At 38.2% G+C, this 22,015-nt stretch overlaps 1 protein-coding gene across 5 annotated transcripts in view; it reads right to left on the reverse strand.

Moving 5' to 3' along the window:
- RMDN2 (regulator of microtubule dynamics 2) overlaps nt 1–22,015 on the reverse strand; it is a 50,409-nt gene that overhangs the window by 13,272 nt on the left and 15,122 nt on the right. For all 5 annotated transcript variants that reach the window (XM_014266692.3, XM_074537309.1, XM_005486520.3 and 2 more), the window contains 3 exons: nt 20,781–20,841; nt 9,552–9,627; nt 7,829–7,906 (listed from right to left, as the gene is read on the reverse strand). In XM_014266692.3, coding sequence (XP_014122167.1) covers nt 7,829–7,906; nt 9,552–9,627; nt 20,781–20,841 — 215 coding nt within the window. The remainder of the gene's footprint in view (nt 1–7,828; nt 7,907–9,551; nt 9,628–20,780; nt 20,842–22,015) is intronic.

Here is a 22,015-nt window from a genome sequence, read left to right on the forward strand (position 1 = left end):
ACACTGACACCTGACAGAAACTGCTTTGGTTACTGCCATAAGGTATTTGCCTCCATCACCCAACCCTCACATCTCCAGCAAAGGATGGAGTTGCTAAGAAATGCAGCACGAAAGAAGAGCCTGTTTAAGTGGAGGAGTGAAGCCACTTTCCTTTGGTCACTTCTATCACATCTGTAAAGAAAAGCCAGAAGTTTTTTCCTTCATATCAGTATCTGAAGCACAGCACTGATGGCTCCTGTCACAGAGCAGACGAGTCAAAAAATGGCAAAACCAAGGTTCTGTAATTTCTGGCCTGATCTATGCAGAAGCAACACAGAGAAGAGGCACACACAGGGTGTGTGAAAGAGAGCCCCTCATCAGAGACTTGGAGATGAGATATGAATCACACAGGGACATCTCTTTTTCAGAAGGAGCTGCAATTCAAATAATGGAGTTCTGCCTTGAAGTCAAGTCTCTCCTACTGCTATGAAATTTAAAATGGTTTTGCTTTGCTTTAGATTTTTCCTGCTTCATTCCCTGGCTTCTCAATATTTGCAGGGCTGCTGCTGCTCCCCATACCAGCTCCACCTATATCCAGCAATTATCCAGGAGATGTCAGCTAATAATTGTAAAATATGAGAATCCACTCTGTCCTAACTATCCACAGCGACCAACCAGAATGCTTCTCCTCTGAACAGACATCAAGTTCTACCTGCTTCTTCTTGCAAACGAAAAATACCATTGCAAAGACCAGAAATACAGGTCCGCAGGGAAATGCACAGGATCATGTTTTCTCATCTGGCCCCAATGCCTCTAGCTACATGAGAGCAGCATTGCATGGAGACAGAAGGCATCCTGTTCCAGTCATGCTAGCTGCTCAGTAGGGTCCCAAGGCCTTATTTGTTACATGTTGTGTCTCACACCAAAGCCCTAAATTACAACCCAGAGAGAAACAATATTACCAAAAAAAGCTTTTGTTTTCATTCTCTTTCACATACCTCACCTTTGAAGCTTCTTCTGAGAACAGAAAATCGTTTTTACAAAAACTCTCCAGCAATCATGGAGTTCTTACTCATTGGAGCAACAAGATGCTGTTGCCCCTGCAGTGCTTTCCCACTGTATTACAAACTGCAACAGGCTGCTTAAAACGTCTAATTGTAAGTATAGACAAAATGTCCTTCCCCATTTAATTTCTTTCACTGTTGTATAGTTTCTGAGACATATTCTGCAAGAGTTATTGAAAGATTTTTTTTGCCAAAGTGCTGTTTTTTTCATGTCAATCTGCTGTCGCCTTGTTCTCTCTCCTCTTGGAATAGGAAGGGCATTCCTATATTCCTAGATCCACACATCAAGAAGGAGAAAGAGAGGGGGTAGAAATAAGGGGAATGTGTTACACTGTTCTCTGCAAAAGCACACAACACCCTGGAGATACACACTGAGCAGATACAATTACCACACTCATGTCTGCTGTTGTGCAATAATGAGGAAACAAAATTGCAGTTTTTCCATGTGGAGTTATAATTAACTATGAAAACACAAGTTCTTCCTGGCAGTTACTTTATTTTCTTATGAGATTTAATCAGAACTGATTTGCTGAGATTTTAGTCTTTATTTTGTCTGGCTTGGGTGCTGCTTTGCACTACTCAAACTTCTAAAAAGCCCAAACATATATGCAGTTGGCCATTTTTATTTCACCATGCCCATCAAGCTAAAACAATGTTTAAAAGTGAAATGCATGTAAGCACATGCACATTTCACACAAAACCACCCACACTGAAAGGAGGTTGTAGCAAGGTGGGTGTCAGTCTCTCCTCCCAGGTAACAAGTGATGGGACCAGACAAAATAGTACCAAGGGAAGGTTTGGACTGGATCTTAGGAAAATTTCCTTTACTGAAAAGGTGGTAAAGCATTGGAATCGGTTGCCCAAGGAAGTGATATAATCACTTCCCTGGAAGTGTTCAGACATGTGGGTGTGGCACTTGTGGACATGGGCTGGTGATGAACAGGACAGTGCTGGGTTAACAGCTGGACTTGATCCTAATAGGTCTTTTCCAACCTTGATGATTCTATGACAATAGTGAGGTTTTTTAATGTGCACTCTATCCAGCATTATATTTTGTGACTATTCCAGAGACAGTCTGAGAATTCTATGATGTTTCAGCAGTGAGACTTACATGCCACTGCCTTAATGAATTTGTCACAGCAAGCCTAGCCCTCCATATATGAAGTATCTAGTTCACACAAGTTGTCACACACAAATTGTCACACACAAGTTGTCCAGGTTCCTTGCATTCTCAATACAGAGAATCACTTCCATTAGGCAATTATTCTTCACCTACCTTAGCCTGAGATGAACACTCCTATCTTTTTTTTCTTCAACTACAAAAGGAGCAGACCCTGGGGATAGCTAAAGGCAGCTGAGGTGAATCCCATCACAACAGCTTAACTGTGCCCCACATGAGTCTGTCTGCACCCCTCTGGGACTGAAGTGGGACAAATGGAAGAGACCTGTTATATGAATACACAAAACTGTGTCCCAGAGCAATAATGATGAACACAAACCTATACTCTTCCCCTAAACACCCATAAGCAAAGTCTTTAACTTGAAATAACTTCATTTGAGTAACTCTTACACCATGTTCAATGAAATGGAAACATCATTCCTACTACACCTACATATTATTGATTCTCTGTCTGTGAGCAAGCACAGGGAATGGACCCCCTGGTGGAATGTGCTCCAGCATAGTGCAGAATTGACTGCTACAGTCAAGGCTACTCCAATAGTACAAAGTGCATCTGGAGGTCCATACAAAATCAAGTATAAAGAGAGGGTAACTGTCATCAACTACAGCAGAACCATGATTTCACTTAGTAAGTGTTCCAGGAGTAGTAGAGTACAACAGGTAATAAGGCAAACAACTACTGCTGCAAGTAATAGCTGCAACAACCACAAAATTAAAGGAATGAAGATTGGTTTTGCCCTACAGATGATGTCCAAATGTTAAGTGAAATTTGGTTTTTTAGGTCTCCTAAACCCGGATGTCAGTCCTGCCAGAAGCCTGAAAATTCAGAGCAGCACTGGAACACAAGGAACACTGTGTTTCCACAGAGTATCAGGTTTTAATGTGCTGGGTCACTCAAGGAACATCACTCCTGAGCTGCCAAACATAAGGAGAGCTACTCCCACCCACTCAAGAGCAACAAAGGCCTGAGGAACCATCAGCCAACTCCTGATCTCCCTTAGAGCTGAAGGGTAGTGGGTCATCCTGACAGCCCAGCCTTTGCCAAGGAGAGGAGGCCACTCTACAGTATCCCAAAGCAAATAGAGATGCTTGTCTCAACCAACCTCTCCTACAGATCTGTCAACAAGCTGTCATCAATTTATCCTATACCAAAATCTCCATTATATCCAGAGATGGAAAAAGGCACTCCCAGAGTTAAACTGCAGCTGAACGATAAGTCCATACTCGGCACTCTTCCATCAGGCCTCTTGGATCTCTGGTGGTGCTCTCTTAAATACTGGGAAAATCAATTTCAAAAATATCCCTTTCTCTTCCTTAGCCTAGGATCAGCAAAAGTCAGATATATACTGTAACACTGGCTGGATTTTTGTCTTCTGTTTGTTATTTATGAGAAGCAAACCCTTCCCACTGACAGCTTCTTTCACATTCCAGGATGTTGGTTCGAAGGAAACTAACCCACTGGAATTGAAAAACCATCCACGATTGACTTTCAGCCCTAAAAGACATCCCCTTCCAATGCTTCTTTCCTAATAGCTCACTGAACACATATCACACAATTGCCTTCCATAAAGATAAATCACAGCATTGATCCCGCTTCAGTAAAATATTAATGGCATTTATGTAAATATCCCCTGAGAGTTTCTTTTTCTTTTTCATTACAATGTATTAATGTAAAATTGTACTAAATAATTTTGCAATGTTTTGACTTCTGGAAGAGATTAAGTAACTGGACACCAATTCTGAAATACTGGCTTCCAACAAAAACATTCTCTTTCTTGCCAGCTGAGGAACCTGGACAATCTGCACAGGCATTTAGGTATTTATCCAACTTGAATTGGGCTTTTCACTTTCCAGTAAGGGAAGCCCATGTAGAGAGCACACAAATGAACTGTATCGATTTATTCCCTGATGTAACCCAAACAGATACTGGGATACACAACAGACAAACCCAAAACATAGCCTATAACCTGCAGAAGGAAAATTCAGGAGATCTAATTTTTAATACACTACTAGCATTTACCAGGGACTCTGATCCAGTTTCACAAGTACATGATAGCTGTTCTGTGCCTGTCCTGTAATGGCAAGTAGACATAAGTCTTAACTAGAAAGTTTTATCAGCTATTTGAAACATTAAAACACAACTCCCCTCCCCCTCGACCATACAATTATAAAGAATTATCAGATAATTGTGCCCAAAACTTTAAGGAAATAATTCTTATATACCATGCATCATAGATCCATTCACTTCTTGTATAAACAGCAGGTCTCATAGGCCAAATTTTGCCCACTATGACATCTATGAAATGACTGGTGAAAATCTTGCCTGCCTGATTGTGATACCAGGAGTAATTTTCTAACAGAGCTGAGAGGATTCTATGATCCTCCTCTTTTGTACAGCTCTACTGACTTTAAATGGTAAGAGAAATAAGAAACAGCAAAAACTGATTTTTAGACAAGGTGGTGCACAACTGTCACTGGCTCTGCATCACAGACAAACCCCAGCTGATGTGAGGCAGTGAAAACCCAGCTCATCCTTTCTGCTGGAAGGTGCTATGACACCTTGCATCATCTTCACTTCTGGCCCAGCAAGAAAAACTGCTGGTAAGAAACTTGGCAGCACTGTACCACTGCTCCTTGCAAAGGACTGTGCCACACTGAGGAAGGTGGCAAATGGCAGGCCAGTCAGGCCACATTAAACTCCACTAATTAAACAGCTTTTACTAGCACAGCATGCAGTCTTTGCATATAGATTTCAGTCTTCAATACATCTTCTGCATCTTCTGCATCTGCCTCCACTGGTTTAGGGGTGACAGTATTGACAACTGGACTTGATGATAATGAAGGTCTCTTCTAACACTGATGATTCTATGATTATATACTTTTTACCTCAAAGTCTTTTCAATGGATTTTCACTTGTGAAAATGAACTGTAGCCCTGAGTTACACTTGAAGCATCGGCATTTACAACATCTTATGCAATTCCTGTTTGTCATCCAAAAAAACGTATGCTAGACAATAGTAATAAAATCCGCTAGCATTAAATCAGGAGTGAATGGGAAATATCTGACTATACTGGGAAGACTTAAGTATATCAGATTTCACAAAACTGTTACCAAAGCCTATAAAATATCAAAAACTTGTTATCTTTTTTAATTACACTGCTTCAGTAAAAGAATATGTGACCGAAATTACACAAAAATACCCTGGGAAGTGATACCTACAAAAGAACAAACATTGTGGCCTATCCTAACTTGCTCCGTAAGTCAGCTAGGCTAAATGTAAAAACTAATCTTGCCTGAATCATCCCTTTTCTGCTTTATCTCACACTGGACAACACTTCCCAGCCTTAACAACAGTGAGACTGAACACTAAAAACAGAGCAGCTAAGAGGAGCATTATCGCTCCATCCAGAGGCACCAGAACAGATGAGTGACAAAGGAAATTTTCAACACTCCATCATAATCTCTACCCTGACAAAGTACTTGGAATCAAGGCCACAGCCAACAATCTTCTTTTGGGATAATTACCACAGCATGAAACTTCACAGTCTGCAGAACAGGAGCAAGGAATTTGGCATACCTTCCACAAGCTCCCATGATTACCTATATCACAGCATGGCCAAAACCTGGGTTAGTGGATCAGCACAGAAACAATTCACTCTGCTAAAACGAGTGAGGATATCACCAATCTCACTGGGCTCAAGTTAAAATTAGTAATGCCTCAGCACTAGTGTTTCCAAATGACCTCATCTTGCTACTGAAAGTGTACAAAGACAGTAAGTTTTTATGAGCTGACAGCCCCAGAAGTCGAACAAGATGTTATTCAGTCCTATACTTGCATTTGTTTAGAGTAAGAAAATTTGTTCTGTATGTTTCAGGTTACTATTTTGTCATGGCAGTCACAGAAGGCAAGAATTAATAAAAAAAGAAGAACAACAGAAATCTGAATTCCATCCTTACATATTTCAGTGGCTGCATCTGTTTAGGTAGATTGTTTCACTTAAATAAATGCAGGTCAGGTCATAACCTAAAGCAAATGCTAATCTGTGGTTTCAATGTTTAGTAAGGAAGTCCTGCATATAAGTTGCAAGTGTGGGATATGAATTTGTAACAATACAGTACAACAAACCACATGTATTACTCAGTCAGGAAGTGGTGATTATCACGAAAATGAAACGAGTAAAAAAAAAAGTGCAATAAGAACAAAGTGAGGTATACTGAGATTGTGTGTTTCCAAAAAGCAGCAGCTCACATGAGAAATAAGCCACGAAAAACATCTGGGAGTATTTGGCTTAAATGGAAGCTGCAGTTAGCTGTTGGGCACAGCACAGTGTAAAAGTGCTTAAGGAATCATTGGTCAGAGACGCTTCCCAGAGGCAGGACAGCAGGCATACTATAGGATCATCTTCAGCAACTTATTTTTGCATAGCTAATGCTGATATTCAAGATTACACTGCGACAAAAAGCAAAAAGCCAAATTCCTTGCAAAAGCTGGTGTCATTCCTTATTCAAATCAACAGAGAAAAAACATGGCTGCTGAAAGCTCTTTGGAAGTTATATATACGACCTGAAAAAGTGCTGAAAGATTACTTTGCATTAAGTCTTGTTGCAGATAAAGACAAAGTCTGCAATGTGTCACAGCAAATCCTTCTTTCCAGTTTGCCGGCACTTTGTAGTGACTTGCACTGGAAGTATCCGAAAGAAAAAAGCTTGGCTGGAATTCACTGTGCATTAGCAGTCATTATTCTGAGAAGACTCACTGTGATCTTTTACAGCACAGACAATGCAAGAACGTTTTCTTCCAACAAGATTCCTCAAAGCACTAGAGATGAACCAGCATGGATAGCCAGCTGAGCCCTCAAAGATGTGGATTACCAAAATGACAACTCTCTTATTAAAGCACAAGCACAATTTTTCTAAAAACTTAATGAATAGTTAATCTTGTAAACCAATTATCCTGTTTTTTCATATATGAGTACTTATCACTACAGAATCTACTACAATATAATATAATCTTTATAAAATAAAAATATATAACTAAAACAATCTTTAAAAGCAGCTGTTGTACCAGTAGGACACAAATTACATTTTTGCAAAACTCATTGGTGAATTACAGATTTTTATGCATGAATATTTTTTGGACATTCCTTGGAATTTACCAAGCCAGTATGGTAGCCTTGCTGCCACAGACATAATCCCACAGCATTGTCAGTGCCTTTAATTTAAGTTATGGATGGGAAATAAAGTTACAACAAAGCTATGCTACCAGCCCAGGTCCACCCAGAAAATGTATGGCAGAACAAAGACGTAAACTCAAGAGGTCATCCTTCCTCCTTTCCAAAAATCAGTTTTTCATTCATTCATTCAGATAAAAAACCTGAATAGACAATGAGGTACATACAAGCACAGCTAACCTAATTACATTGCAGGAATGGTCAGCTGTGAGCATCATGCATGTGGTATTGAACTCGGGAAGTGTAAATGACTGTTTCATTTAGCTCAAAACATCTACTTAAATAAACACCTACTTTGTCCTAAGTCCCACTATTTAATTATAATTCTTTATTATACTCAATTCATATGTTAGATAAATAAAACACAACTTACTGAATAGCACCATCTTCCATTTAGGTAATATAAAAAGGGATCTTGAGGCTTAAGTTCAATTGCCTTGTCTAGGTGCTCCTATTGGAAAGAAAATTAGTATCACTTTAGATGTTTGTTTGGCAAGCGTGTTTACATTCTAATTTGCTGCAAGTCAGAAACAAATTCAGAAATTCTCTCCTGCTGCAATTGTCTTCTAACAACCTAAAACTTCAACTAGCAAATCCCTTCTTCATGGAGGGAAACCACAAAATTATTTAGCAACGTTGCACACAATGCAAGAAGGCATGCTGTATTTAGAACATGACTAAATAGCTCTAAAATTCAGTCAAATAATTCAAGAATTTTGTCTTAAAAAGGCAACAACTTCAATTAAATTAATTTCATTTACAGTTTAATATTAGGAAACTATCACAGATCAAATCAGTGAGGAAGCAACTACTCTTGAAGAGATCTTACATGCCAGCACCCATTACTGAAGCATTGTTCCTTCCACCCTGGGATGTGACAGCCCCAGTGAAATGGTACTTGACACAACCAATTGTTATTATATTGTGGAATTCAGAAAATAAAATGGTTCTGTTTATAGTGAAACTATAAAACCTATAAAGTATCTAATTAGGCCCTTCCAAATCATTCTCATTTCAGGTCATGAGTACTTTTAATTTACCAAAAAAAGCTTATTGCTCAACCTGAGCTGGAAGAAAAAAATAAATATTTCAGCCTTACCATTTGTGTCTCAAAATAAATTTAATTCAAACATTTCTTTTTTTCCCACACATATCTTTCTAATTAAGACAGTCACAAAAGTATTTGACTTAGACATATATAAGAGACTACTATATTATCATACTCACAAACTATTCAGATAGGAGCTATGTTTTCATACTATTATTTTCCCAAAGCAACAGATTTCAGGATTTACTTGTGAGGAGCAAAACTTCCCTGAAACAGCTACTGCTCACACTGCAGTGACTCTTTTAAAACTTTTAAAAACGCCATCCTTGAACGGCTGCAGCACTTGTGTTGTCATTTTCCCTTTGTTCCCAGCCTGTCCCAGGGCTCGGGGCTTGGCTGGCTCGGCACAGCTCAGATGTAATGAACGCTCTCTCACAGGAAAGCTCTGCCACACTCCAAGTCCTAACACGGACATGATGTGAAAGGAGCCCACCCCAGGCATTCCCCAGGGACTGGAACTCGTCTGCTGCCTTTCACTGTCACCCAGAAAGGGGGACGCCAGCTTGGAGGGCAAGGCATGGATGGAAAGTGTCTAAGCAATGCTGAGGACAAGGAGGGGGAGAGTAGCATATGTAACACAAACAGCTAACTCTAAAAAACACAATTACCTTTGCAAGGACAGAGTTAAAACAAACATTACTTAAGGGCAACATGAAGGATGACTGCAGAACTGCTTTAGCTCATCGCTTGCTATTTCACATGTTTTGGCTTTCTAAACAGAATCATTACTGCCTTTCCCCCCTCCTTTGACTACAAAGGAAATCAGAAATATTAATGCTGCTCCCAGAATCCTACCTCAATCCTTATATTTTGCAAGCATATAATTTATTTTCATACATAATAATAACCTTTTCAATTTAACTTCAGCACCAAAATAGATCTGTGAGGCTGAATTACTGTGTTGGAAAACGTGTCTTTGACACTATATAAGGAAATAACTTAAAGGAATAGCTTAAAAAAACCAACCCCAAATCCTACAAAAACATACCTTAAAGAGATAACCATTCCTGATTTTGTTTTGTACACTTTCAAACTGAGACATATAGCCACACATAATTGCAAACCTGAGAGGGGAAAAGAAAAACACACACACATACTTTTTGTGATTTAAATAAACCTTTGAATCATTACAAAATATTTCAATACCTAATGCACACATTTACACTTTTATTTTTCCATCTGAATGGCTGGACGGAAGTTTGGTATGAGCTATACATATTGAAGAACAGACAAAAACACAAAACCAAAACAAAACAATGGAAACAAGGAGAAGTTTAAATGACACTATTTGGGTTGTCAGTTAAGTGACAAAACAGATTTCTCCTCCAAAATTTAAGCCATTTAGTTCAGAGTGCAACACTTCCAGACTGGCTCTACTGACAGCAGTTTACCTTGACACATTGTGCTCTGCACTTCACTGGGAAGATGAGCACCACCAGCTGCAGGAACTCACCCAGGAAGGCAAATGCTTGGGGTGTGCCCAGTTGGAAGCTGCACACACCTCAGAAACATTCACAGTTGCCTTCTACCTTTCTCAAGTATCCCAGTGCAATCCTGCACTTCTGACACTCTTCTAGTATCTTTAAAATTTGAAAACATACACACACATTCTGCTCTAACAGGATCACTGTTATTACTATTATTAGTACTGCTATTACTAATGATTTCTATTGCTAAGACCATTATTATTTGTATTATTATTACTATGATTATAAATTGGAGACACTGAGTGGTAAAAGAAATGTGAGATAATTTCTATAAAATATTTGTATTGTTAAACAGTTATAAGTAAACATATTTTCAGAGGTAAGCCTATAAAGATTCAGATCACCTAAGCAGCACTAGTATCTTATTGACACTCCACCTAAATTTCTATTGCTTTCTTCTTATTTCTTCAACAGTTATAGAACCTTTATGCATAAGGAATCTCTTGCACAGATATCAATTACAGTTTCCTTGGACCTATTTTCATTGGTATTAAGACAACTTTGCACCTCTGTATAAAACTAAGAAAACCGCCAAAGAAATAGTTAACCAACAAAACCTCATGTACATTACTTTTCTAATATTTTTCAGAATTTTGCTTTTTTATCAAATATTTTACAATGCAACACCAACCAAAAATAAAATATAATCCTAAAAGAAGGAAATCAAGTTGAAGTCCAGAGGAAAACATGAGTTATGCAAGAAGCTTACCAAGTTAATTATGGCAACACAACCACAATCTGTATGGCACACACAGTTTATAAGCACTATGAAACATCAGCTTTCTTGAATTGCTTTATATAATGTAATTATTCAAGCTCCAGTGAATCCTGATTAAAATGTCATTGCTAACACAACTCAAGAAATTACTTTATTGCTCAGTTATACCTAATGGTTTTAAGTCACAAATGCTCATGCTACAGGTGATTTTGGCCAGAAGTGTTTTAGTCAAGGTAAGTGTTCCCAGGTAAGGCACGGAGTCAGCAAAACAGCAGCTGAGCTTGTAAGAGCTCCATTCACACTGTCAAGCACTGTTGGGCAGGGTGTTTGCTGTGACCAATGTGCACTGGACAAAATCCAGCTAATGGCAGCACTAGCAGCTGACAGAGCTGCAGCCAGAGTGCATTTCCTATGGGAACAAGCTGCAGTTGAGGGAAAGGCAAAGGGTGGGGGGTGAGGAAAGTTCAGGTATTTAGAAAGAGGGGGGAGGTAGTGAAAACTTTATTAGGGTTAAGTAACTCAAGCAACATTGCCCCTATTCCCTTCACTCATTAAGTGCTAATCAGATAAACTCAGCATACCATAGCTAAACGGATTGCTGCTACAAAAGAAAACAATGAAAAGCGAACAAGCTAATCCAGCATCTTGCAGTATTTCCCTGTCTGTGCGTGACAAGAAAGAGGGCCTTAGTTTAAACTAGTTCAAAGAAAAACTTCTACTTACAGCTAAAATCTCTTGGGAGGGAAATCCTAATGAAATTTCCACTGAATTAAAAGTAAGCTAACCTACTAACTTTAAATACCCATTATTAAAAAAAAAAAAACCCAACCAAAAACTCTTTCTGGGTTTCTTTTAATTTGTTTTGGTTTGGGTTTTTTAATTTTATACTTTTGAAGTGGACTAGACAGGCAATTGATAAAAAGTAATTATTTAATTTTTGAAATTCTATGGCATTTTGGATATTCATATATTCATTTCATTTCTAAAAAAATCCCCCAAACAAAATAAAAAATGTATCCTTTCTTTCCTGAGAAGAATTTTTAGACATTTTAAATAATTTTCAAAGAGTTTAAAACACCAGGCAAACTTTTTGGTTTGCAAAGGGTGCAAAGGGTAATGTTAATCACTGAGTGGTCTATATTGTAAGGGATCTTAAAGATCGAGTTTCAACTGCCCTGCCATAGGCGGGGACTCTTCCACTAGACCAGGCTGCTCAAAGCCCCATCCAGCCTGGCCTCCAGGGATGCCCATTCTCCAGGCAATCTGTTCCAGCGCCTCACCACTCTCATGGAGAAGAAAATGGCCAAAGAAAATGAGGCAGGGAGTAACTAGAAATGCTTCCATCTCGATCTTTCCATGTCGTTCTTTCCACAGCCCTGGACTGCACGGTCACCTGCCCCATCTTGTGGTGACAGGGGGAATACTGAAAAGGTGATCATACAGCAACATGCAAATATCTACTGAAATGGGTAAAAAGCAAACCAGTTAGAAGTACAAGCAATACTGCTTCTACTTGCAGTACAAGCAGCATTGCTTGTACTTCTAACTGTACTTGCACAGCAATTACCTCCCTCATACCCTCTGAATATCAGAGTACTGCTTGCAGAACTTTCACAGACAAAAATAAAGAGGAAATTGTATCAGGAGAGAGCTGCCAGGAATGATCTCTTTGCTGAGCTGATGTTACTCCTGGGTAATGTAAAAACCAGTCCCAGACACATTCATCTAGATAAACACAACAATAATCACCTCAGGTGACACAGTACTTGGTTGGTGTAAAAAATGTTATTCCCAGACGGAAGAAAAATTACTGAACACAGTGTAGCAGCATATGATTAATCCCCACAATTAGCAAACCTTTATTAAGCATAAACACAATCAAACAAACTCAATATAATGGGTCAGCACCATGTTCCTCCATGATGTCTTGGAACTCAGACTTGCAAGAAACTCCAGCTGACAGAGATGGATGCCAAGTACCTATATAGCCGTCATGCAGAAGGTCCTAATCAAAGGGAATTAACATTTTCCCATCTGGTGCTACATGTGTATTCAGGCCAGGGAAAACTGTAAGAGACATATCTTACCTATTGCCAGAAAAAGAGAAGCAGGTTGATCCAATAATTTTATCAAGCCAATTTGAATTTTAATAGAAAAAATGATACCTACACTTAAGACTCTGTCATCCACAGCTTATTCTACATGAGACAGATTTACAGAAAAGATTTTAAAGTCTCAAATGAAGATTAAACCACAGTAGGGCAGTTAAATATAGCATTATTTATCTTTTCCCTGATAAATTTCACATGGCCAAAACCAGAAATAACATGCGCCTTCCCAGACTTGTTCCTTCCTCTCCTATATACCCTTTTATATATCCCAAATCTAAAAAAACCTTTTATGTCACATAGACTACATTTAGAAATCCAGATCTCCATTTTAGCATCTCAGTATCAATAGGAAAGAAAAACATAAATTTTGTAATTGTATCGGACAAGACTTTGCAAATGGGAGGAGAGTTTGTGATATTTACCACCACCAAAGTTTAATTCATGTGTTTCATAACTGTTTTTCACTCCCTCCTCCTTATCTGAGAAATATTTAACATGTAAAGTAGTGTGAGCAAAGGCTAATGCGTGGGCAGTACACAAGAGGCCCAGTAAAAAGAAAGTTCATTCCCACTCCAGTTCTAAATGTGTTCTTGCATCTCTCCACCTCTGCATGGCTCAGTTCTGTGCATGCCATCTTATATTTTAGCCCTCAACTCCCTCACTAACCAGTTTCACCCACTTATATATTCTGACAGTCTTTGCATTGTAGTGAGACCCACAGGATTTCTTTTTTACATTATTTCAGTGAGATACCAATTTCTATGTAGAGAGATTTTGCAACTGAAATTACTAATTATGATCCCTGTTGCATTGCCCTTCCTGAGATCCCAGTTTTTCATACTTTGTATCATATCACTTTGGTACCAAGAGATTTAATCTACAAAAACACATCTGACACAAAGTTTCCAGGCAAAGGTAAAGTATTGGTTTGTATTGGTATATGATCATCCTCATGGGGATAGGGAATCAGTGCCTGAGAATGCCTAAGATGGCCAACACACCAAGTAAGATGTGCCAAGGTGCAAAGTGAAGTGTTTAGGTGATATTTTGTTTGCAGAGTTTTGGTTTTTTTTGTTAATGGGGATTTCATTTCCCTTTCCTTTTTCTGGGAATATAACTGAGTCTACACTGTAGAAATTGGCAGAAATACACTTTGCACATTAAAAATTCAACAGAGCATTGAAGCTGAGCTCCAGGGAAACATCAGATGTAGCACACACTTGTGTAGGTAACACTTGAAAAAACACAAGAAACAAACCTCTACTTCAGTTTAAAAAACCTCAAAGGTAAGGGCATTAAGAATTCTGGATTTATTTACTGCAACACATGCAGTATACCAAATCAAAGGAAAATGCTGCTGTTAATGTGTATTCACAAAAGTTCACTAGTAGAACATGTGGATGCCATGTTCAGCATTCCTTAGGCTGTGAAACCCACAACTGTGCTAAATTCCTGTTTCGAGAAATTTAACTTTTATTTTTATAATACACAGTTGTTACAGATGGAAATACAATCTTGAAGAAATTAGCAGGATAGTCTTCACAAGTGTAGAAACAGAGTGAAACAATAGCTTTCAGAGACAGTAACACAACACTTCTCCTTGATAGAAATGTAATAGGCATCATTATGTTGTCAGAATTATTTCCTCTGTGACCATTCTGGCAAAAAGCTTGTAGTAAACAGATCTTTTTCACATGTCAAACCTTCCTCCTTTGCACTTGCATGAGTATGCTGCAGTGTTTCACTGATCCACTTACTTCAGGACAACTTAGAGCTTTTGAGAAATGGCTTCTGAATTTGAAATTTTCAATTATTAAAAAAAAAAATAAATTACATAGTTCAAAGATTCCTGACTAAGATTACATGTAATTAAGAACAAAGATTGCTGTAAAATTTCTTTGGTCTTTCCATGAATCAAATACAGGGCAAACAACTAAGAGCTGGAAACCTTGTATTTCCATACAAACTATCAATTCCTGAAAAATCTGACTGCATGATAGAAACAGATGCTTGACACTTGCAAGTTATCTGCCTCATCTAAGTTTAAATAAGGGATAATTAAGGGCAGCAGGTAACAAGCATTTAGTTAGAAACAGTTGAGAACTTAATTTTAAAAGCTCTTGGTAGTATGACCATATCCTACAACATATTCCAAAATTCTGAAAAGTTTTGTTTCACTGGAAAATTACTTTTATGCCATTACACCTTACAAACATGACAAATTATCTGTTAGAATTCTATTACTGAGATGGAATGTTCACTTTTTTGTGGGAAGTTTGTGTAAAATCACCAAAATACCCAAATGACAATGATGGAAACAACCTGCACTACTCTTCTGTAGTGCTGCCTGCCAGTGAGAGACTGTCCCTAAGCTCTGGAGCTCACTTCCACGGAACACCCAGGCCTTGTGAAAATATCTGTGCTTCTGATGAACACTCAAACACACGACAGAGAAAACTCTTGGGGGGAGGTGTGTTCATAAGGGGTCCTCATTTACAGCCACTGGGTTTTCACTTGCTAACTTCACTTGCGCCTAAATGAGATGTGCTGTATGACTCCCACCAATGGGTGACTTCTAGAGAGTAACACAAACTCAAAAGCAGCACCAAGTTTGTTTGTAGCAAACAAACCAAAGCTCAATGCAAAGAATGATCTCTTTAAGCAACTTTCCTGAAAATTTGCCATAACAGTAACCTTTTTGTTCTTTGCAAGGCCTGTAATAGGTTCTCCTCAACAAAAAAGGAAGTGTGAGGATCTGCACAACTTCCAGACTTCTTTCCCAAACTCCTGAAGTAAATCAGCAACAAACCTCCCACAAATATAAAAAAATCACTGGTTTTCCAAAAGAATTTAAAAGTGATAGTTTAGTTTTAAATAAAAGCACTGTTCTTATGCATCTACATGTTGTTTTCTGTAACTGTGAAGTTGTAAAGCAGCACAACTACAAAGCAACTGTATGTTCACATAGCACTTCTAATTAAAATCTGGGTGATAAAGATGCTCCATGATCCAAGATGAGCTGCAAGTATTCACAGCTGTCCTTTGGGAATCACTCACCCACAAAATGAATTTGTTTGAGGCTTGGAAAAAATAAGAGGACCTGCAATGGCTGATGATAACTTTTGCATGCGAGTTCCTCCACAACTGGAAAAATTGACACTGGCTGAACAAAGCCACAAATCACTTAGATTATTTACTCTGTCTTTCTTTAGGGTGTTCATACAATTATTAAAGCTCTTTTTTTCCTTTCCAGTGTTGCCATTTACTTCAGTTATTTAGAGGTCAACATTCAAAAAGTCTGAAGGTTTTTGATCTCATTGGCAACTACAAGATTAAGTATTATCACATTTTCAAAAATCTGGATTCAGATATGACAATTATTTGCAGCTGCAGTTCATTACCAAAACCAACTGACTACTTCAAGATATTTTGCTTTCTTTGTCCTGCATGTTTCCTCAAATTTAATTTGAGGCTGAATATTGTTAGTATTCTAATCAGTAAGTTCAACAGTTGGAGAGTTGATCATTTTATCATACAATTTTACAGAAAAATATAGGTGATACACTAAGAAGATATATGGCATCTTTTTGTTCCTAACTGAAGTAAATATCAAAAGTAAGGCAATACAGCTGAACTCTAAGCCTACGTTAGCAAGTTTGCTCATGGAACCATTCCACTAAAATCCACTGGTGGACACAAAAAATGTGTTCTGTCTTACAGACACCTTATAGCAATTCCACAAAATAGAAAAAAAATACCTGCTCTGGAAAAGGGATGCTTTTTCTTATGTAACTCTGTCTACACTAGGAAAATTATGTGTGTCAAAAGAACCTGTTTATTTTGGTATATAGAACTCTCAAGCAGCAGGGATAAGCTTTCAAAACAAACTTCCAAATGGGTCTGTAGACCTAACCACTGCATGACAGGCAGAGTGCATATTTTTAATGGAAAAAAAAGGAATTGTTAAAAAAATGCCTTTTCCTAATATTTCTAAGTATTAGGAAAAGCTCTATAGAAGATTTGGTAAGAGACAATACTCAACAGCCCAACTCCAAATGACCCTTTAGTCACAGCAGGGAATATTTTTAGATCAATTCAGCTCCATTGAGGAATTCCCAATTAACTTAAAACCCAAAAGAAATTTACTGTAAAAATAAAAACAAGAGTCCACATCTAAGCTAGGGATATTGGTAAGACAATAAGAAGAGGTTCTATAAATACACCAGAAGGAAAAAAAAACAGAAATGAAAGTGCAGAACATTTAGAAATGGGGAAATAATGGCAAAAGATGAAACCAACGAGGCTGAATTCAATTTCTTCCTCACTTATATCCCCCCTGCTCCACAAGGGTTAACTGTAAGTAGAGAGCAAGGTACAGGACCAGGAAAAGAATAGGCTATCATTTAATCCTCACTCACTTAGTAAGCCATAATATATTAAACAGTTTAAGAGAACACTAGAAATAATGTATGAGTGGACAACATAGATAGCAGCTATACCCAACATGAGTGAAAACTCAGTTGTGCTGATTGGAAATATCAAACCCCCTCAGAAATTAGTAAGAAATCAAGAAAAACTTTCTAAACTTTCTTCAGTCAAGGTCAGAAAACCAGCTTGGTTTTCAATAGCTGATACAGACTGACATAGCCTTACATGCAACAAACAGATGGGCTCATCTTACACAGGCTAGGATTATTTACCTTGTACAGCCTTAGAAAATGTTATGTTGGCAGTGAGATGAAAAGGAAAGATTTTGGTCTGAGACAGCATTGTTTTCACAGTGACCTTACACTCATGCTGAGTTCTCATTTCTCTCTGTTGCAGCCAGCAGAGACCCTGTTCAATTCACAGGCCCCCTGCCCAGATACAGATGCCTACTGCCACTGGAGATGCCCTAGGATTTCTCACCACTTCTGGATTATGGCCTGGAAGTGTAGGGACCCCAAATGTGGATATCTGTCATGCCATGCAAATATCCTGGCGCATCAAATGGCACATGCTGCCTTTGAACTCTCCCTCTCCCCAAGTGCAGGATCAGGCCCTTGCTCACATGCAGGCACATATGACAGAGACAGAACATCCACGTGTCCATCTGGAGCTGGGCACTGCCTTTCAACTCTGATCCTGACCACCCACTAGTGATCCTAGCACCTTTTTGTACAAATATTTGCTCTACTTTTTTATTTTCACTTCTTTTCTCTATTATAAATATTCTTATTAACTACGGATTTCATATTACTTTCACGTATTATTTATTCATAACTTAATTGTATGGCATCGTTATCTGTTTACACACAGTCTTTTCTATTTATAACCTCAGGTAAAATTCTGTTTGTTTACAACTTTGAGAGAACAGTTTTTACAGAGAAGATTCCCTGAAGTCTTATTTCCTGTTCATGGGGATTAATATGTGAAATAATGTTTAGATAAACTGGAAAAATGTGCATTAGGCCAGACTCAAACAATATAGATCTGGCACAGAGCTGACTACAGAAGTCTTGTAAGTAATGCAGAAAGCCCCAACAGCAAGCAAAAAGGCAAACCAGGAAGAAGGAGAAGTGTTACAGGCAAACCAGCTAGCATGAAGACAACATAGGATAAATTATTCTGGAAGTGCATAAGCATACAAAACAGTTAACACAAGATTTCTGTGAAAAAACAGGATAAAAGAAGAATTCTGGCAAGATAAAAAAGCCGGGTAACAGGAATGCAACAAATGAGACACAGCTTGTTTATGTGGCCTTTGACTTTGTCCTACCTGATGTTCCTCAAAACATAACTGTGGAAATATTTAGATTAAATCACCTGTAGAGATGGTTGCAGAATCAGGTTCATGTGAACCTGAGCATCCCTACTGGTGTCACCCAAAGTTTAGTGCTGGGTCCATTATCTTCCAGTAATTTCATTAATTAAGTTAATGATTTTAAAAAGCCCATACAACAAAAACCACTTTTGAAATAAAATGTTATTCCATGAGGGGATGCATTTACAAACCTAAATGGCCTCAAACCTCAGAAATAGTCAGAAATAAATATGAAATCAATTAAATGTGTGTAAAACACTTTATAAAAAATAAAATAGAATAAAACAAGTTTTAAAAATAAGTTACAAAACAAGTCCAATTGGTTAAGTAGCAGCACAGCACAAAAGTATCTATTGGGACCACAGATGGAACAACTATTGTTATGCTAAACAAAAATATACCAAAGTCTCTCTGGAGCATGGAAGTCCATTCTGCCCAGCTTTTAGAGCCTCGGTTAGATTGGCACAACCATTACACTTACATCACACTTTAAAAATCATGCAGTAAGTCAGAAAGATGTCAGTAAATAAAGACAAGCCAATAATATATTCAGAAAAAAAAATAGTGAACTATTTCAATCTATAATGTCTATCTATACCTCTAGAAAGACATCAGTTGAACAATAACTGATAAAAACCTCATGTTCACTTGCAACTCAGATACATGAAGGATGAAAACTCCAAACCATACAAAAATCCATTGCCTGTTACAAGAAGCAGTAGCTTAAAAAATGTAAGATTTTCCTCTTAAACCTCTCAATTTGGCTTTCTGAGCTAACCTCTGGAACACATCTCCTTACACTCATAATTCTTCCCCTGCTAGATGTTCCTGCCAGGACAGGATCTCTCATGTGAAGTCCAGCAGACCACCTACATCTCCCTGCACAATATGTAAGGGTTTATCAGGATAGTTTCTGCCAGTGAAGCTGCATTTATACTAGGATATGTCAGTCTTGTGGGCTGAGGAGGAAGGGAGGGGCAGGATTCATACTTGAATGTGATTTTGTGGTTGTTTATACACAGAGTTCTAGCTGAGAGGGGTACACCAGCATTACCCTGAGGAAGTGGCCATGGCTGTTGTGAAGCAAAGAGCAGAAATGGCTTTAAATTGCTTTCAGAAAGAGAGAAAGCAAGACAGAGAATTACCTAATTAAATTACAATGTCTGTGACTAATCAAGTATCTAAACCTGAGATAGCTGACATGTGCTCCCTTTGTTGGCAATGGAGATGTTGTCAACTGAGCCCCAGGAGAAATTCATCTCACCCTCATGCAAGACTAAATGAGCAAAACTGACTCCAGTGAAGTGCACTCCAGAAGTGGCTGATTCCTTTAGATTGTGAAAGGAGCCTGGGGTAAAAGTATTTGTTTTAGATATGAAGAAGTTTGGTGAAATCCCATCCCACAAGTGCAAAGACAAAATTAACAAAAAATGTAGAAACCAAAACTGAGATGAAAAGCTAATAATATTAGAAAAGAAATCAGGAGCTTAGTAAAATTTACTAATAAAATACTAAGGTGAGGAACTATCAGCTAGAACCCAGCAGAATTATCTTTTACCCGATAATGTTGATTTGATAAAAAAATATTTATATTTGCAGAGTTTGTTAGTTCTGGCAAGGTCTACAAAACTAAATTAAGAGTCACGCTTGGAGAAAAACTGTACGATAAAACAAAAATTGAGAAGTTAATTCAAATTTCCATAGTCCTCTACGCCTATTTTTAATTATCACAATTTAGACTATTATAAGAAAAGGAAAGGACCATGCAAGGTCAAATGACATTATTTTGTGAATTGTTGAAAGGGAAGGCAAATGGAAAACTATGGCTTCTCTGAGCAACAAAACAGTGGCTTAAGCAAATACTGTTATGTCCATTTCTTGGGACTTATTGAAGTATGGTTATTGAGTTGTTTCACATGCTATAGTAAATGCTTCACAGAATATTTCAATGTCATTTTTAGTAGCAACTGGTAATAACTGAATTTCATAAAACTATGAAAAAATATTAATGACTAATTTATGAAACTGATGTCAGGCTGGGTTTTTTCCTTGAACTTAATGAATGTACACAAGTTTGTAAAAACTTTGTCAAACTTACCACTGGTGACTCTCAGCACTCCCAGCATCCAGCTGAATAGCTTTTTCAGCTTTAATCTTTCCTGTAAATGGAGTACAATATACAAAAGGATTTATTGTACTCTTCCACATTTTAGGTGATTCCCAAGAACAAAGCAATCTGATTTACTCTAGCAGCAAAGAAATTGCTTCCTGTTCTTAGAAACATTTAGATGAACAATGTAACATCCTGGCTTTACTTCATTTACATAGTCATACACTTACATATAAGTATATATAAACTATACATGCAATTTTAGTATTTTCCTTTAAAATCCAGTTCAGATGCAGTTAAATCAGGGAAGGATTGGACTGGACTGCCAAAGGAGGCCATCATGTCTGAAAGACTGAAGAGCCTAAAAAGCAGGTCAGACAAGTACCTGTCAGAAGAACCAGCAAAGCCATTTCAATGCCTTGGTACAGGAATAAACTAGCTGAAGTTCCTTTCTGGCACAAAGCCTTCCCTTAAGTTCCACTTTTAACTGAATAAAGATGACAGTAGGTGATTTGATCAAACCCACATCCCCAGTAAGAAGTTCAGATGAGATGCTTGATGTTTGCAGAGTCTCAGCTGCAACCAATTAAGCTGCACTGACATTTCTGTATTGTAAGTTAACTTCATAAAAACAAAGAATAGCATACACAGTCCTCCTACCCAGTGGAATGAAAAATAACCATGAAACTACTGCCAGCTCTCCTGCAGTCTCAAGCCCTCTGCAGCACTTCCAAAAACTGAGATGAAAAAGGCTGCCACCACCCCCACTTCATGAGAATGAGCCAAACTAGGCTGGTTACTCAACATCTAAGACTCCCTTTCATCCCATCATTCTATATCTCTCCCTGTCTTTTGCTTTCATTCATCAGCTGAGGTTACATGCAGTTACAGAATCACAGAATCTGCTGAGTTTGGAAAGGACCTACAAAGATCATTGAATCCAATTCCTGGCTTGCACAGGACCACCCCAAAAGTCACACCATGTGCCTGACAGCATTGTCCAAATGCTTCTTGAACTCTGTCAGGCTGTGTTTGACTACTTCCCTGGGGAGCTGCTCCAGTGCCCAACCATATTCCGGTGAATACCCTTTTCTTCACATCCATCCTAAACCTCCCTGCCACAACTTCAGTCCATTCCCTTGGGTGCTGTCACTGGCACCACAGAGATCAGTGTCTGCCCCTCCTCTTCCCCTCATGAGGAAGTTGTAGCTGCAACAAGGTTT

The sequence above is a fragment of the Zonotrichia albicollis genome, chromosome 3 (assembly GCF_047830755.1).
Source record: "Zonotrichia albicollis isolate bZonAlb1 chromosome 3, bZonAlb1.hap1, whole genome shotgun sequence".
Classification (NCBI taxonomy): domain Eukaryota; kingdom Metazoa; phylum Chordata; class Aves; order Passeriformes; family Passerellidae; genus Zonotrichia; species Zonotrichia albicollis.